Source organism: Phocoena sinus, chromosome 17 (assembly GCF_008692025.1).
Source record: "Phocoena sinus isolate mPhoSin1 chromosome 17, mPhoSin1.pri, whole genome shotgun sequence".
NCBI lineage: Eukaryota > Metazoa > Chordata > Mammalia > Artiodactyla > Phocoenidae > Phocoena > Phocoena sinus.
In genome coordinates this window covers 5708823-5727858 of record NC_045779.1, presented here as the reverse complement: position 1 = coordinate 5727858, position 19036 = coordinate 5708823, and the positions used below count along the sequence as shown (strand labels likewise).

The 19036-nt window shown below is 40.1% G+C and overlaps 1 protein-coding gene across 1 annotated transcript in view; it reads right to left on the bottom strand.

Annotated features, from left to right (window-relative positions):
* The window catches only part of LOC116742713 (translation initiation factor IF-2-like), a 32007-nt gene extending 18928 nt beyond the window's left edge, over window positions 1-13079 (bottom strand). Inside the window, exon 1 of the mRNA XM_032610551.1 lies at window positions 12995-13079. Coding sequence (XP_032466442.1) covers window positions 12995-13079 — 85 coding nt within the window. The remainder of the gene's footprint in view (window positions 1-12994) is intronic.
* Window positions 13080-19036: the final 5957 nt, after the last annotated feature.

Sequence of the window (19036 nt, the reverse complement as noted above, 5' to 3'; positions counted from 1 at the left end):
ATAAAGAAGAAGAATTCCTTATGAATTTTGCGTTGGCTGGGTTCGCAAACTCTTAGTGAACATCTTACTCATGCTGTTCTTAGAAGGTCTTTCTGAGTTACATTGGATTCGACTGCAGAGTGGAACTCAGATCTCACTACACACTAATAAGTCGTCCAACTCAACAGACGGTATTCGTGCGTCTCTTCCTTAACCTCTCCAGGCTGTGAGCTACATGAAAACAGGGGATGGGGCTGACCCCACTGGTGCAATTTCTCACACTACTTAGCAAAAGCAGAGGCAACTGACAGAATTCCATCAGACGCTCACTGAGGTAAATAGATGCTCCAATAGTGACATAATTATGATGTCACTTTATAGTCAACAACTTCCAGTCCCCAGGAACTGGTACAAAGTCTGGACACTGTAGCATTTCTTGCACAGTCCTGAGCACAGGAAGTGTTGTCATCCTGGAGAAGGGCCAAGTCTGAGTGCAGCTACCGAGAGCCAGCAGGGCACCTTTCCCAGCTGGCGACACCCACCAGAATCCAGGAGAGAATGAGAATAGGGCATTCCAGGAAGATCTGACTCTTCCTTGGATCTGAAAAGATGCATAAAATCACACATTTAAGAATATGAATTGCAAAATATTCTTGTTAATCTCCTATGAATAAGGTGTTATTTTTCTCTAGAAGTAAATATTATATTTGAGAAAATAGAATTGTGATACGAGTTCTCGTACCAAACAAGATACGAGAATCACCCGGGCAGGGTTATGGGGGTGATGGAGGGTCTGCAGGAGAACGGGCTTTTCAGAATGTTGGCAACCAGGAGCCAGGGGTATCCTCTGGGCATGCCTCGGCTTTCTCCCTCTAGGAGCATATGGCTGTGCTAATAGTTTCTGTCCTTCCCCCTCAATTTTATTGAGGTACAACTGACATATTGTATAAATTTAAGGTGTACAGCATAATGATATGGTACATGTATATATTGTGAAGATCACCACACTAGGTTTAGCCAACACGTTTAGTCCAGACTTTACAGCATCCATCCTTATACCCTCTGGTTTCTGCAGGGCTGCCACACAAAACCCCACAGCTTCCACTGCCCAACTCCACAGGCCACACTCCAGACGGTGGCCTACGAAGGAACTGCACACACCAACTCTGGTGCTAGAAAATGTTATTTTGTAAATTGTTCTGTCTTTCCCCCCCACAGACTCTGATTTCCGCTCTGACACAACAGACCCAATGCTGTAACTATAAACGCTGTACTATAAATCATTTTGCAAAGTGTTTTGTGACTTACAGTGACATTAGGCAATAACTGTATTATTCATAAGCTTCCAATGTTCTATGTGTACACTAGCATCTATCTGCCTATCTCTATATATGTACACGTACTAATCATTTCACTAAGAAAGTTTTTGCTGTTCTTAAGGAGAGAATCGTTTAAACAAGGGCAAAACTACTTAAATGTTGGAGGTTATTGTATTTTAAAGGGCATTTTAATAAACCATTGCATGAGGAATAGTTTGGTATATACAGGTTAGATGTTCTGCCCTGTCCCACCAGAATAAAGCGATTACGTAATTTATGGAGATGAACTTCATCAGTAATTGTGTCCTGTCATAACAAGAGGTTTTACAATGATCACTCACTAAATTGTAGAACATCCATTGTGCATATGATGTAGGAGGGCTGCGAGGAGTCATAGCAAATTATAAGATGGGATTTCTATCCATAAGTAATTTTCAGTTTCTTTAAGTAACATAATACACCCATGAAAAAAACTGAGCAGACGAAAAAGGTCTAATAAATATAATGCAGGATCAGTTTCAAATAAGTGCAAACAGATGCTTTATAGAGAAATCAGATGGAGGAAGATTATAAAAGTTTCTTTAAGGAAGTGAAGTTTTAATAGGACTATATATAATGAGAGGGTTAAAAAGAGGAACGTCGTGTTTTTCTTATAGAGAAATTGCAATTATAAATTAAATAAGGCACAAATTAGAAAAAAATTGATAACTACTCTGAAGAGTCTATGGTAGATAGATTTATTAAAGATTTATTAAAGGAAGATAGTTTGGAAGTAGAGAGAGTAAGAATCACCAGTGAATGACCAGTAGCATGCCAGCCATTTATTGCTTCTACACAGCGTTTCCAAAGATTCTAGATAGTCACAAGAGGGTCACTGTTCCTTTATCTCTAACTTTAATATAGAATATTGTTGTTGAGTTTTTTTTTTTTTTTTTTTTGCGGTACGCGGACCTCTCACCGTTGTGGCCTCTCCCGTTGCGGAGCACAGGCTCCGGACGCAGAGGCTCAGCGGCCACGGCTCACGGGCCCAGCCGCCCCGCGGCATGTGGGATCTTCCCGGACCGGGGCACGAACCCGCGTCCCCTGCATCGGCAGGTGGACTCTCAACCACTGCACCACCAGGGAAGCCCTGTTGTTGAGTATTTTTGACCTCTATAGACAGGCATGACTGATTGGTAAAATAAGACTTACTAATGTACAAATAAAGACAGGATTAGTTGAAGTATACAGTAATATGAATCATAATTATATGATTTACTGTTCAACAAATTTTGATATAAAACAGATGTTTTGAAATTGTACATAAAAAAAAACTGAGCATTTGGAATAAGAAAGAGCTTTAGTTTATGCTTTTGAAATCACCTTAACTTTATATTCAGATTAGAATGTCTAAATCAGAATATTACAGATATAGCAAAATAACATTAAGTCCCCATAATTCTCAAGATTGCAATGAAAAATAAAGCAGTAGATCTTGAAGACCCTCTTAATTTTCAAGACTAAATACAGAAAAAAGTGTTTCTTCTTTTTGTTAGTGAAATTGATAACACTACTGAGAGTGTCAGGAACTAAGCCAAGTATTTTGATGATTTTACTTTTAAATAGTTCATATTGAAGAATGCAAAACATGGAACGTAAAACTCTGTAAACACTATACACATTAATTTACACACCCTCCCCAAACAATAGTAGAGAAATGTTGTTAACTGGAATAGAAAAGTTGTAAATTTCCTGTTGTAAGCAAGTCTGGTATAGTTATAACTCAGAATTCTTCCTTTATTTCTTTCTTGATGGACAGGTCTTACTAATTCCATATATTCCCATGCATAAATGACTTCAGTAAACCCAAAGACATTTTTTCTCCCACATTTGTGGGGTTGGAATGTTTTCAGTGAAGGTTTTTAGTAAAGGTAAAGGTAGAGCAGGCAGAAACATACTTTTTAAAAAGAGCCTTTATAGATAACAATTGGGTTTCTTTAAGTAAGTAGACGTTAATTATTCAGAAAAAGCTTCAGCATATTGTGTGTTTATCATAAAATATTTCCAAGAAAGAATAAACCATCTAAGTTACACGATACTGTAACTACACCCCATACAATGAAGCACTTACTGTATTTTTCCACACATTGAGGTAAACCACATAATGTACAAGTAGTGGAATAACTCCAGCCACAAATATGCCTGCATATTTCCAGCTTCTGTTCCTTTTAATTTATTTGGACTTTTTCTCTGCAGTGATAAGAAAAGCTTCAAAACTCTTAAAAGAGAAGCTAAGACTAGTATTTTATATAAGAGAAATTCCAGGTATGTATAAGATTACTTGGACCGCAGCAATAGTATGAAGTATCTTTGTTGCTTCTCCAGATGACAGGCAAAGCCTTCCAATCATTTACAACCTGACCAACCAAAGATTAAAGAATCTAGAATACTTATAAGCTGAAGATAATGGTTGTCTGATTGTATGTACGTAGACTTATAGAATTCACCAAGCAAGATGAGACCTTAGCGGTTATATACTCTACAAACTATAAACATAAATTACATTATGTTGTTTTTACAATAGCAAGTCAATTAGGAGGAAGATAGTAAAGGAAAATGCAGAAAGGATGGGTACATCATAAAAAGAGTTCACTCATTCATTTATTCATTAATTCACTTGTTTATTCAACCAACATATATTGCTAAGTTTCTGTCTCTGGTAATACAACAGGAGGCAAGTAGACAAGGTGCTTGTACCGTTTTCTCATGGTGGAAGAGCAAAAATCATCAAATAATAATAAATGAATAAGATAAGTTCGGATGATGGTGAGTGTGTCTGTTTTCAATAGGATAAAAAGGGAGTGGCTATGGAGGTGTGGAGTTGTTAGACCAGGTAGTCAGGAAGGTCTCACTGGGGAGATGGCATCTGAGCTGAGAGCTAAGGAAATAGAAGGAACCAGCCATGCAAAGATAAGGAGAAAGTGCATTCCAGGCAGAAGGAATAACTATTGCAAATGCCCTGCGGTAGGAAGGAGCTAGCTGTGTTTGAGAAAAAGAAAGCCTAGTATAGCTGGATTTTTATTGAGCAAGGAGGAATTGGAGGTGAGGCTGGGGAAGAGGCAAGGTCATGATAAGGAATGTACATTTTATTTTGCACGTGGTGAGAACCTTTGGAAGCTGTATAACTTGCCTGTGTTCCTGCAGGACTAATCTAGCTGAGGTGTCACACATTCCCTGGGGTTGCGGGGGGCAGGTGAGGGGAGGTGGATGGTGTTAAGAATGGAAACTGAGAGACCAGTCTGGAAGTTTCTCAGGGGTCTGGGGAAGCAGGTGGAGGCAGCTTGCTACGTGGTGGCCGTAACGAAGACGGAGGAATGTGTAATGAACGTTCAATGAATCGAACTTGAAGATGGATTGTATAATGTATTGAATTAGATATAGATACAGAATTTTAAAAAATGGTAACCCTTAATGATAAATACTGACAATAGAAAATACAATATAGGGCTTCCCTGGTGGCACAGTGGTTAAGAATCCGTCTGCCAGTGCAGGGGACACAGGTTCAAGCCCTGGTCCGGGAAGATCCGGACCAGGGCAGAGCAATTAAGCCCATGCACCACAACTACTGAGCCTGCGCTCTACAGCCCGCAAGCCACGACTACTGAGCCCGCGTGCCTAGAGCCCGTACTCCGCAACAAGAGAAGGAACCGCGATGAGAAGCCCGTGCACAGCAAAGAAGACCCAATGCAGCCAAAAATAAAATAAATAAATAAATAAATAAAAGAAAATACAATATAATGCAGGCTAAGGAAGTACTAATAGGAAGAGTTTCAGGGGTCAAATAATCTTAGCCTTAGCTCTTATGGGATGTATAGTCCAGTCTCAAGCCCCAGTTACCTACTTTATTGTGGGCGGTGGTCACAGAGCTTCTGCATAAACACTCCAGTGATGAGACCCCGTCTGGAAACCACGGTTTCATTAGCCTCATTCAGCTAATCATAAGTTGCATATGAGACAATTTTGAGACTTTTTGTTTTACAAAAGTCAGTATGATAGTGGAAATGTATATTTGGAAAAAAATGTTAATTTCGAAGTCTGAGAAATAGCCTTTCCCTCACTTTCTGTTTTGTCTAGTTTTTATTATCACATTTTAAAGATAGCAGGGAATTAGAAATAGGTCATAGGTGGACTGAGGAGAGAGACGACCCTTAAAATTTTTGAGAGTTCGAGTAGTGGGGAGGACAGCGGATTGAGCAATTCCGTATTTCTGTAAAGGACTAGGCATGAAAAAGTGACATCAATTAGTAATGGAAAATATTCCATTTTGAGGTCAGGAAGAACTTTGTAGATTTAAGAAACAAAGTATATTCACAATTCTTTTGAGTCTTGTATCCCTAGGAGACTAAGAAAACAATTAGTTCAGGGTAATTAAGACCATCTATTGAAAGCAGAGGAACATACGATTCTCTAATGTCAAAACCGGGTTATGTGTCTTCTGAGTGAATTAAAACTCTCCCAGTTGCTTGATATGATTGAGGATAAGCCAAAGTACAACAGAAACACTGTTGATCCCATTTTGGGGTCAGCAAGGATTTTAATCTAGTTTACAGAAAAGAACAGAGGGATAGAGATTTTTATCACACAGATGTGAAACTTTCACAATTTGTAAATAATTTTCCTAGGAAAAATGATGATCTGCCTTTTAGTAACTTATAACCTATTGGATTAAAAAATGCACAAAAGAATAATTAAATAACATTTCAACAATTTTATTCAAGACTACCTTGAAAAAGAACAAAGTTGGAGGAATTTTACTGCTAAATACCAAGATTTGTTATAAAGGCATAGTAATTAAAATATAAAAGATTATTGAAGTGAACTACATTACAATTATGAAGTTCAGTTCATCCAAAGGTAAAGCATGAAGTAAGAGAAGACATTTGTAACACACATGATTGACACAAGGCTCATATGTAAAATATGTAAAGAACCCACGGACAACAAAGAAAAATGGGCAAAACATTTGAACAGGATTCACAAACAAGGATGTCCATACGGCCAGAAAACATGTAAGAAAAGTGTGTTCGGCCTCATTAACAATCAGGGGAATGAAAATTAAAACCACAATAAATTATCATTACACAACTATCAGAATGGGTAAACTTCAAAAACAAAAAAACTGACCAGTTGTGGAAAAACTGCAACTCTGATACATAGCTGAGAGGTGTGTAAGTTTGTGCAAGACTGTGTTAGTGTCCACCAAAGCTGATCATACTCATACGCTAAGACCCAGCAATTCTGCTTTTAGATATATGCCCCCAACAAATATGTACACACAGGAACCAAAAGACATGCACAAAAATGTTCATAGTAGTAGTATTTACAAGAGCCAAGCGCTGGAAAAGCCAATGTCCGTCAACAAAATGGATAAGTTGATTGTGGTATACTCATACGATGGTATACTACACAGCATGAAAATAATTTTGCTACTGATCTATGCAACCACAAGGGAGAAACTCACAAACACATCGTGAAATAAAAGGAGCCAGATACAAGAGAATCAGTACCATATGATTCCATTTATAAAATGTTTAATAATAGGCAAAACTAATTTATTATTTCTTTATTTTTTTAAAAATTGAAGTATAGTTGATTTGTAATGATTCAGGTGTACAGCAAAGTGATTATATATGTATATAATATATATATATATCTCCTTTTTCAGATTCTTTCCATTATAGGTTATTACAAGATATTGAATATAGTTGCCTGTGCTATACAGTAGGTCCTTGTTGTCTACCTATTTTATATATAGTAGCGTGTATCTGTTAATACCAAATTATCAATTTATCCCTTCCCCCTTTCCCCTTTGGTAACCATAAGTGTGTTTTCTATGTCTATGAGTCTATTTCTGTTGTGTAAATAAGTTCATTTGTATTATTTTTTTAGATTCCATATATAAGTGATATCATATGGTATTTGTCTTTCTCCTTCTGACTTACCTCACTTAGTATGATAATCTCTAGGTCCATCCATGCTGCTGCAGATGGCATTATTTCATTCCTTTTTATGGCTGAGTAGTATTCCATTGTATGTGTGTACCACATCTTCTTTATCCATTCATCTGTTGATGGACATTTAGGTTCCTTCCATGTCTTGGCTACTGTAATTAGTGTTGCTATGAACATAGGGTGCATGTATCTTTTCAAATTACAGTTTTCATCTTTTCAAGATATATGCCCAGGAGTAGGATTGCTGGATCATATGGTAATTCTATTTTTAGTTTCATAAGGAACCTCCATACTGTTCTCCACTGTGGCTGTATCAATTTACATTCCCACCAACAGTGCAAGAGGGTTCCCTTTTCTCCACACTCTCTCCAGCACTTATTGTCTGTAGACTTTTTGATGATGGTCATTCTGGCCGACGTGAGGTGGTATCTCACTGTAGTTTTGATTTGCATTTCTTTAATAATTAACAATGTTGAGTATCTTTTCATATTAGGCAAAACTAATTAATAGTTTTAGAAGTCAGGATAAAGGTTACTTCTGGGCAACAGGGTGGTGTTAGTAATTTGGAAGCAGCAGAAGTGGGGCTTAAGAGTTGACAGTAGGGCTTCCCTTGTGGAGCAGTGGTTGAGAGTCCGCTTGCTGATGCAGGGGACACGGGTTTGTGCCCCAGTCCGGGAAGATCCCACATGCCGCGGAGTGGCTGGGCCCGTGAGCCATGGCCGCTGAGCCTGTGCGTCTGGAGCCCGTGCTCCACAACGGGAAAGGCCACAATAGTGAGAGGCCCGCGTACAGCAAAAAAAAAAAAAAAAAAGAGTTGATAGTAATTCGATGTTTATTTAATGGGCTGTGGCTACGCAGGGATTCACTTTGTGATAATTCAGCAAGTTTACATTCAAGATTTGTATACTAAGTTATACTCATTAAATATATAGATATGTAAATCTGTATTGTTACATTTTAACCAAATATGTGTAAATAATATCTGCATGTCAGTTATGTTTCAGTTAAAATTGTACTAAAAACGTACAAAGAAAGGAGTTAAAATAACACTGATAAATTTCTAACGATGAACATAACCTATTATATCTCAAGAAACACAAAGTTGCATTTAATTAAGGGAACAAACTGACAGAAAGAGATTTTTAAAAGATTGCAACAGGTTGGGACAATAAACCAAATCTACAAGGTGGAGCTCAATAGGTATAAGTATGAAGTCATTCTCATCTGTTTAAAAGAACCACAAATAACCTCTTCTTACGCAGTCAACAGAACATGTAAAAGTTGTCCAAGGGGTATGAATGGGGGGTTGAAGTGGTTAAAATGTTGTTTAGATAGTAGTTCCCAAGCCCCTGTTAACCCTTCTCTAAAATAGCAATAGAGATGCTGATAATAGAATGAAAAGATCAAAATGTCAGTCAACCTATTGTAAAAATCAGACAATTTTCTGGGACAATTTTCCAGAAGGTATTTTTTTTTAAAAATCAGTGGAGGGCTTCCCTGGTGGCGCAGTGGTTGAGAGTCCGCCTGCCGATGCAGGGGACGTGGGTTCGTGCCCCGGTCCGGGAAGATTCCACATGCTGCGGAGTGGCTGGGCCCGTAAGCCATGGCTGCTGAGCCTGCGCGTCCGGAGCCTGTGCTCCGCAACGGGAGAGGCCACAACAGTGAGAGGCCCGCGTACCGCAAAAAAAAAAAAAAAAAAAAAAAAAAATCAGTGGAGTTTTAAGAATTTCTATAAGGTATTTTTTAAAAAATCAGTGGAGTTTTAAGAATTTCTATCACTAGCCTGAAGCTATGTGGTCAGATAAAATGGAGCAAAGCTCCGAGCAAGAATAAATGTTGGAATCTCCCTCGCTTCCTGCCAACCCAAACAGAAAACAAGAGTTGGCCCTATTCAGAGAGAAGACAATGGCCTCCCTATTTGTTCTCCCCACTGTTACCAGTAGCTCTTTTTCTAGCTTGGAGACTGCAGCTCCCTAAAGAGATGATGGAAGGCAGTTGACTATGGGACCAGCAGCGCCCACTCTGAGTCTAGGCAGAGCCTAGATGTGAAGAGTCCTGGATGTGTAGGATCTTGGATTTGTAAATGCCTTGAAGAAGAATCTTGTCAGAGAAATAAGCATTAGACAAAGGGAAGAACCTGCCATATTCCAACTGAGCTTCACGAAATGAAAACCTGTCAGACTTGGATAAATGAAATGACAGCAATGCTACAAAATGATAAGATAACTTGCCGGTAGGAAGAAGATGTTCTGTCTAAGACGGGGTCAAGGAAGCCACTCCAAAGAGGTGATCCTTTGAGCTGCGATCTGAATGACACTGTGGAGCCAGCCAAGTGAGTGGAACATTTCTGGCAAGAAAAAAACTAGCACAAAGGCCATAATGCAAGAATTAACTCAGTATGTTTTCATGTTTGAAGAATAAAAAGAAAATTTATGCAGGTTTATTCTTTTTGAAAAAAGTCTCTGGGCTTCCCTGGTGGTGCAGTGGTTGAGAGTCCGCCTGCCGATTCAGGGGATGCGGGTTTGTGCCCCGGTCCGGGAGGATCCCACATGCCGTGGAGCGGCTGGGCCCGTGAGCCGTGGCCGCTGAGCCTGCGCGTCCGGAGCCTGTGCTCCGCAACGGGAGAGGCCACAACAGTGAGAGGCCTGCGTAGCACAAAAAACCAAACCAAACCAAACAAAAAAATCTCTGCTAATTGCATCTAATGATCTACCATGACACCATTTTTGCTTCCTTCTTGAATTCTAGTTTGCTATCAAACCTACTTTTTCTCCCAGCTTGATGTCATTTGTAAATTTAATAAACTTGTATTCTATTTTTCACTGAAGCTATTGTTAATAATTTGAATAGGACCAAATCAAGAATAACCCAAAGAGAGAATCAATTCAAAATCCTATTTCAGGATAACGTCCATTAACTAATGGATCAGTTTTGGGGAGGGATTCACAAATTTACATAACTATACATTTCTTCAAGTTGCCATTATTAATAATTGTGATAATAATAACGACCACCTGTGAGCAATTAATGCACAAGGGCATGGAGTTAAATCTTTCACAGTTCTCCAAACAACCTTCAGAGTATTATGCATAAGGCAAACCTGGGCGTGAGAGAGGTTAAATGAATTAATTGTCTGAGGACCACAACAGGAAATAGGACAGTTAGTACTCAGATAGATACTTGCGTGTCATTGTGCGCACTAGAATTTCTCAGAGTTTGATGAAAAAAGTGACTTCTTCCCTAGGGGCTGATGTTCCCTGACATTATCTTGTCCGGGGCCATATTAACAACTCTGTACATATCCTGATAATTCTTAAACTAGATCCCTATCGTCTGCTCACTTTTTACCTAGAATCTGATTTCCCCTTTTTCTCATCTCTTTGTTATCTACACATTTTTCTAAGACTCTGTAAGTATTATCTCATCTTTACAACTTCTCTGTTTCTCCTACTCCAATAATATACCCCTACCCTCACCCCTAGACTAGGCTAGCATGAGAACTGACCACTACTTCTTTTCTTATCAACTTTTTTGAGGTATAATGACCACCATTTCTTTTAAGCTTATTCAGGAAAAACACATGTCCTCCTCGTTTGCAATCTGGTCCACACTGCGATCAGAGAGACTTCAATGAATACCACAACTCTAATGACATCTGTCATTTTCCATAAGCTTAACTCTCTTCGATAACTCCCTGTTATTTTCAGCATAAAGTCCAAACTGCCCAGCCTGACATGCTCTAGACATTATGTAAAGAGATGTATGAGTCGATAGCTTCCAGAATTTCTGGGCAGGATTGGTCAATAATTCTTCCTCTTCAGTCTTCTGTCATCTTTTCCATTTTCCTCAATTTCTAAAAAATTAGACACTAGAAGTTCTAAAATAGAATGTGCTTGGTCTTTCAGTAACGTGGACTTGGAGATATGAGCCTGGGTCAGCATGACGGTGAGACAAGTGAGGTGCCTGGAGCACAAGATTTAAGGAGGTTCTTGCTCTCAGGATAGTGTAAGTGTCAGCCACAAGGGGAAGGGGAGAACGGATAGGCCCGAGGATTGGAAAATAAATGTGACTCTCTTTGTGCTCCATGTGAATGCTTACTAAAGGGTGATCTCAGCAGAGGAGGAGTTTAATAAACAGGTGGAGAGGATGACCCATTCTGTAGATACCAGTCAGCCTCACTCCCCAGGCCCCCGTGTCATCACCCAGTGGGCCCATGAACAAGATGGCCCTAGTGGCAGGGATGGAAGTTCTGCCTGGGCTCAGCAACATGGACTTCTACACACCAAGACCCGTGTGACTACAGCCACTATGAGTGCCCAGCCTGCAGTGGAGACTAACCCTGAGCACCAGCTATGGTACATTCCCCACAGTGGTCAGCCAGTTACCTGGTGGCAGGTTGATTACTTGGACGACTTCCATCATGGAAGGGGCAGTGCTTTGTTCTCACTTCAACAGTCAGTTACTCTGGGTATGGATTTTCCTTCTCAGCCCGCAATGCCTCTGTCAAAACCACCGTCCGTGGACTTACAGAATGCCTTTTCCACCATCATGGTATTTCAGATATCATTGCTTCTGATAAGAAACTCACTTCATAGCAAATGCAGTGCACCTCTGGGCCCCGGTTTTACCACGTCCCCCAGCATCCTGAAACAACTGATAAACTGACCTTGGAGACTCACGTGTAGCATCATTTCTACAGCAGCACTTTGGGGAGCTGCGGAAATTTCCTCCAGGATACGGCAATATTCCTAATCAGTTGCTTCTCTCATACCCTGGATTCAGGTATCTGGGAATCAGGGGTTGGAAATGTCTGATTCTTGGTGATCCATGAGAAAAATATGCACTTCCTGTTCCTTCAAATTTAGCCTCTTTATCTGGAGATCTAAATTCCAGTGAGAGGATTGCTTCCGTCAGGGAAAACAACAGTAATTCCATGAAAATGGAAGTAGAGATTATCACCTGGCCACTTTGGGATGCTGTAGCCACTGAACCAACAGGCAAAGAAGGTAGTTACTATATTGGCTGGGATGATTAATCATGACCATAAGGAAAAATTGGGTTCTACTCTGCAGTGGGGTGAGAAGCAGTGTGACTGGAATGCACACAGTCCCCTGGGGGCACGTCTTAGTACTTTTCTGTCCTGAGAGTAAAGTCAATGGAAACGACAAAAACCCGATTCAGGCAGGATTGCTAATGACCAGACCATTCAGGAATGAAGGTTTGGGTCACCGACGAGAGCCCAGCCACCATCCACTGTGCTCTACCTGAAGGCAAAGGGAATTTTGAATGGGTGGTAGAAGAACTTAGTTATAATTACCACCTATGACCGTGTACCATTTAGAGAACTGAGTATTGTAATAGTTGAGCATTTTTCCTTACTTTTATATGAATGTTTTTTGTTTTGTTTTGTTTCTTTTGCAGTACGCGGGCCTCTCACTTTTGTGGCCTCTCCCGTTGCGGAGGCTCCGGACGCGCAGGCTCAGCAGCCATGGCTCACGGGTCCAGCCGCTCCGCCGCATGTGGGATCCTCCCGGAGCGGGGCACGAACCCGTGTCCCCTGCATCGGCAGGCGGACTCTCAACCACTGCGCCACCGGGGAAGCCCTACAAGAGATATTTTTAACTGAGATTTGGAACGCAGAAGTAAAGAAGGAGCCATTTTGTGTATTTGCCTGAGAAGCTGGAGCAGACACCTTCTGTAGCTCACTCATGCTGGTGTTTATCTGCCGGCTCAGCTCGCTGGTCTGGGGCAACGCCTGGGCCTGCAAATGCTCCACTTTCCCATGAGTCATCCTTCAGCTTCTGCAGGTGTGTGTTTATCTCCATGACTGAGGGTATCACTTCTACTGCAGGACATGCGGTTCATCAAGGCGAAGGCAGTGAGAACTGACAGGGACCCAGTATGTCCTTGTGGGTTCCAAGCAGCTTGTACTCATAAGTTCCAGTTCAGACTCATGGGTTGCAGCTTGTCTTTGCTGTTCCTCACTTTGCAACTATCTCGCATTCAGGATTGCCTGCTCTGTGTCTTCAGGTTTCAGCATTAAACACAAAGACAACAGTTTTAGAGATCCCCACAATTGCATTAGATCAAATTCCTGTTACAGATGTATATATGTATATAATGTCTCTGCTTCTCTGATTGAACTGTAACTGATACAGATACACAGGAATAAATATAACAAAAGAAGTTGAAGCACCCACCCCTTACACTGGAAGCTATAAAATATGGCATAGAGGAATTAAAGATGACCTAGATAAATAAATGAGATGATATATACAATGCTCATGGTTTGGAAGACTCAATATCGTGAAAATGCAAGTTCCCCCAAATTGATCTATAGATTTAATACACTCCCAACGTATATTCCATTTATTTCTTATACAAATCTAAAGAGCTGATAATAAAATATATATTAAAATGCAATGGACCTATGATAGAGGAAGCAATTTTGAGACAGGTTATCAATCTCTCACAAGTAGGGCTTACTCTACTCTTTGATTTTAAGTCTTACCTTACAGTAAATTGAAATATTTGAAATTAGTGAGAAGATTAACTATAGATCAGTGGAACAGAATATATAAACAGTGTATCTGGAATGCAGGAGATTTGCTGGGGCACTTATTGCTCCCATTTTCTGTGAATAAACCCACACATATGTATCAATTAATTTTAGACAAAGATGCCAAGGAAAGTTAATGTGGAAAAGGTAAGACTTTTTAACAAACGGTGGTGGATTAACTGGATATTTGCATTAAAAAAAGAACCTCAACTCTTCACATAAACAAAAATTAACTTGAAATGGATCATAGAGTTAAATATAAAGTGTAAAACTATAGAAATTTCTAGAAGAAAACATAGGGAGAAAATCTTTGAGACCTTAGATTAGGCAAAAAATATGTTACATAGATCACCAAAAGCATGAAAGACAAAGGAAAAATTGAGAAATTGGACTGTATCATGTGAAAGACACCATTAAGCAAATGAAAAGGCAAGTTTGGGTGTTTTTCAACACCAATAACCAACTCTGATTCTCCAACAACCCTACTGGCTGTTCAACAATTCAATGCAATTCATTTCTGATGCTACCTACTCAGGGTTAGCACAGACCCCACAGCTGAAGGGCTCAGCCCCATGAGACCAGCCCCCATCTCAGATGCAGCTGCAGGTCCCAGGCCGCCCACATTTCTGACCACCTGGCTATAAGTTGGAGGTTCCCATGACACCTTCCTAAGGTTTGATAATTTTCTAGAATGGCTCACAGAACTCAGGAAAGCACTTTACTTATGTTTACTGGTTTATTGTGAAGGATACAAATGAATAGCCAGATAGAGAGATACATAAGGCAAAGGTCTGGAAGGATCCTGGTTCAGAAGCTTCTCACCTCATGCAGTCGAGGCATGGCACCTCCCAGCACGTGGATGTGTTCACCTCAGAAGCTCCCCAAATCTCCATGTTCAAGAGCTTCTATAGAGCTCAGTTTCCAGGTGACTCCCTCCCCTAAGATAGGTGGGCGGGACTTAAAGTTCCAACAATTCTCTAATTATTTGGTCTTTCTGGGGACCCCATTCTGAGGCTATTTACTAGCCTCACCTTAAGCCACCTCATTAGTAAAACTCAGGTGTGGTTGAAAGGGACCTTTTATGAATAACAAAAGACTTTCCTGTCACTCAGGGAATCCCAAGGGTTTTAGGAGCTCTGTGCCAAGAACAGGGTACAAGCACCAAATATTTATTTGTTTTTATACCTCAGCAAGCCATAGACTGGGAGAAAATATTTACAGCATATATATTAGACAAAGAACTTATAAGGAGAACATAAAAAGAACTCTTACAGCTAATAACGAGAAGGGAAACAGCCCAATTTAAAAAGATTTGAGTGTACAGTTCAAAAATGGACAGTATACACATTAAAAAATGCTCACCATCATTAATCATTAGGTTTAAATGCAACTTGAAATTAAAATGAGATACCACTGTAGATCAAATAGAATGGCTAAAATTTAAAAGACCTATCTTACTAAGTGCTGGCAAGGATGTAGAGCAACTGGAATGCTCATATCCTGCTGATGGGAAAGGGAGAAGGCACAACCACTTTGGAAACAATTTGGAAGTTCCTTTAGAAGTTAAACATACATCACCTATATGAGCTAGTCATTCACTTTTTAGGTAATTATGCAAGAAAGACAAAAAAATATGTTCACACAAAGACCTGTACACAAGTATATCTAATGACTTTATTTGTAATAGCCTCCAATTGAAAACAGCCCAAAGGTCTACCAACAGTTTAATGGATAAACAAATTATTGGACTTCCATCTAATGGAATACAACTCAGCCATAAAAAGAACACCCCACTGATGTACACAACAACGTTGATGATTCTCAGACACATTATCTTGAGTCAAAGAAGTCAGGCCACAAAAGAGCCTTTACTGTATGATTCTGCTTATGCAAGATTCTAGAACATGCCAACTAATCTATCGTAATAGCAAGCAGGTCTGTTGTTGCCCAGGTGAGAGAAGGATACATTGCAAAGAAGCGTGATGGAGTTTTTGTGGGTGATAGAAATGTTCATTATCTTGATTGTGGTGGTGATTTCAAGGGTGTATACATATGTCAAAGTTGATCAAATTGTACATTTTAATACGTGAAGTTTAATGTGCTCCAATGATGCTACTAAAGTTGTGGGGAAAAATTCTATACCTGGAGAGGAGGTTAGCACTGACCTAGCAAAAATTCCAGTGCTTTGCAGGCATTTGCAGTAAAAACATAATGTGAAATTTTCACCCTTTCTTCTAAAGCATTTCCCTTTCCTTCGGGTGACTTTCCTCCCAGTCCATCCATGGTGATGGGGACATGTGATCCTGGCCCTGCTGGTCATGTTACTGTCTCTCCTGTCACGGAGATGGGCCTGTAACCCAAGCCAAGCCTCTTGGTGTCTTTCAAGATTAAAATGGAGCTAACAGGGAAGACACCTTTTCTTTCTGCTGTTAGAGCCCTGGGGATGAGCCCAGGGCAGCTGGAAGCCTGTTTTCCCACTACGTGGAGTTGCCTGTCTGCACTTAGAATAAAGCTGAGGTGAAGAAAGGAAAGATGAAGAAAGGGGCAGAGAGAAGAGGGTTGGGAGGAAAGGAGACAGGAAGAGAGGGAGGGAGGGAGGGACTGGGAAGGAAGGAAGGAGGGAAGGACGGAAGGAGGGAAGGAAGGAAGGAAGGAAAGGATGGAAAGAAGGAAGGGAGAGGGAGGTAATTAGATGTGGTATCAGGCCTCCCCTGAGGCCAGCTTCACCTCTGCCACTGCTGGAGTGTAGATAAACTCTGAGCCAATAAACTTCCCTCTGGCTTACGATGATCCAGGTTTCTGTCACTGCCAACAGAAAGAGTCTTGACTGATCCAATATTTATTCAGCACCATCTTTTAGACGGAGGTGAGAGGTGAGATTTGTATTATTCTCTTTTACCCGCTGCCTTATTGCTTAGAAAGCAGTTCTTTTTGGTCCGGGCTAGGTACACAAGGGACAATGTCTGTTAGCATACATTTCTTTGAGGAATCTTCTCTCTTCTCTTGCCTATAATGTTCGTTTTTTTTTCCCCCTTAAAGTTTCTTTGCTTTCTGGGATGCTCTCTGTATTTTGCACTTGAAGTTTCAGTTTCTGGTGGGTGGGAGGGATGGATGTTTAAAATGAATAGTGAGCAGAAATCATGTTTTCCTTCTCCCAACTATGCTGTACTGGTTTGGGTGTAGGGTGACCCGCTCTCCTTTTTCTCAGCTGAGCCCTAATACTAGTGAGTAAAAGCTTGCCTAGAATCTTGGCATATCATGTTCTGTCATTCTGAGTTTAAAATGCAGATATAAGCTTTCATGGTTTTGTTTGTGTATTGCCTTGGGGTATTAATGGAAATTTGGGAAAAGGTGAGCCAAGTGGTGCTCAGACCCTTCCTTGTTCAATGGGAAGCCTGGCAACTTGGGCTTTTAACCTATGAGTTATTCCCTTTGTCTATTGGATTTGCAAGTCTTAGAAACATTATTAACCTTCCCGTGGTGTTTCTTTTTCTGGAAACCCAAATAAGTGAAGTTTTCTTTGATGGTGAAATGTCAGTTGTCTTAAGGGGATAAAGGAGAGATATTTCTGGAGAAAGAGCCTGCCTAATATCCCCCAAGGGGCAGTATATATTCAGTGTATTAACTGTGGAGTTGGCCCTACTTCCAAAAGGTCAGAGAGCAGAGTACAGAGGAATAATATCTGAGGACACTCTGGAAGTCGGGGCACACACCTCAGCAACAGAAAGCTGTGGAAACCTTCCCCAAACTAGACTCGGAGGGTTCTCTCCATGTTTGCTTCTTAGATGCTCTGTGCCAGTTAGCGACCTCCCGTGACAGAGCTAGTTGGGGAGGCAGGCTATGGTCAGATAGAGGCCAAGAGGCTGGGAGAAAAGTCGTGGAAGAGGCAACTTGCTCTTGAGATATTTATATTTGGGGTCTTAACATACTTTCTCCCCAGAAGTTCTTGGCTTTATAAATTGAAACTCCCAGTAAGACAATATTCTTACCTGAATTTAGAATTGTTGGCGGGGCATTGTCTATGTTTTACACCGTATTTCTGTAAGTGTCTTATATACCTCCCTAAAAGGAGCAAATGGACTTATTTATGGGCAAAGGAGCCTACAGATGGTGTTCTTAGAGCTCAGCTAGGCAGAGTGAGCAGTGAAAACCGCCTCTGAAAGCCTGCTGACATCACACCAGCCACAGGGCTCTGAGAGTCACGTTAAAATTCCACCCACGTTCTTAAAACTCATAAAGAAAAAATAAGTCATAAAATTTGAAGTCAGAATAGTTGTGATAAGTGCTGAAATATTTCTCCCATTATATTCTGTCAGAAAAATCTGCTTTTCGTAATGGACGTTTAGTCCATTGCCCTGCTGCTGGCTGGCTCCCTTTGTCTTTATACCATTAGGAATCTCTTTTATTTATGCTCAGAAAGATGATCCTTGGAGAGCAGATTTCTAAACGAACAATCTTTACACTCTGTTGAATTCAGGACATGGAAGAATGCACAGCAAACTTTTACTCTTTGTTTGTTCTCGTTGTTTCCATGTACCTTTCAACTGGAGGGGGAGAATATGACATAGTGATTAATAATCTATTTAGAACTTCTTAAAATTTTGAACATATGTGCATAAAATACATCAAGTGGTAATTAAATTCAGGTCAGCAAGATGGAAACCTTCACAGACCTCTAAAATAATTATAGGTAAATTTACTAGGGGATTTTGAATATAAGTTTTAATTGGTTTAGTAATATTTCTAGTCACTGTGCATTATGTAACTTAAGCATTATATAGTACCTGGTTGATGTTTTACAAAACTATTATTAATATGATTTATTTATTAAAGAAAGTGAGAAAATTGTACTGTTAATCTTCATGACTCCGTCATAAATCTTTACCATTTTGCAATAAAATTCTTTTCAAGTAACGCTGAATATACTTTCCATGATATTTCATTCTCTTGGGCTTCGGCCACTCCACGTTCTTAAGGTTATGAAATATGTCCCCAGATGAACCAAATGTTCTTTAGACTCTGAAATAGAAGGTCTCGTGAAAATGTGTGTACGTGTGTGTGTGTGTGTGTGTGTGTGTGTGTGTGTGGTGTTTTCTGCTATATATCTTGAAAAACACAGTTTAGGGCTACGCTGATCTTCATTATGTAATTGCTGTCTTTGATTTCTGCTCTTATTTTTATCATCTCAT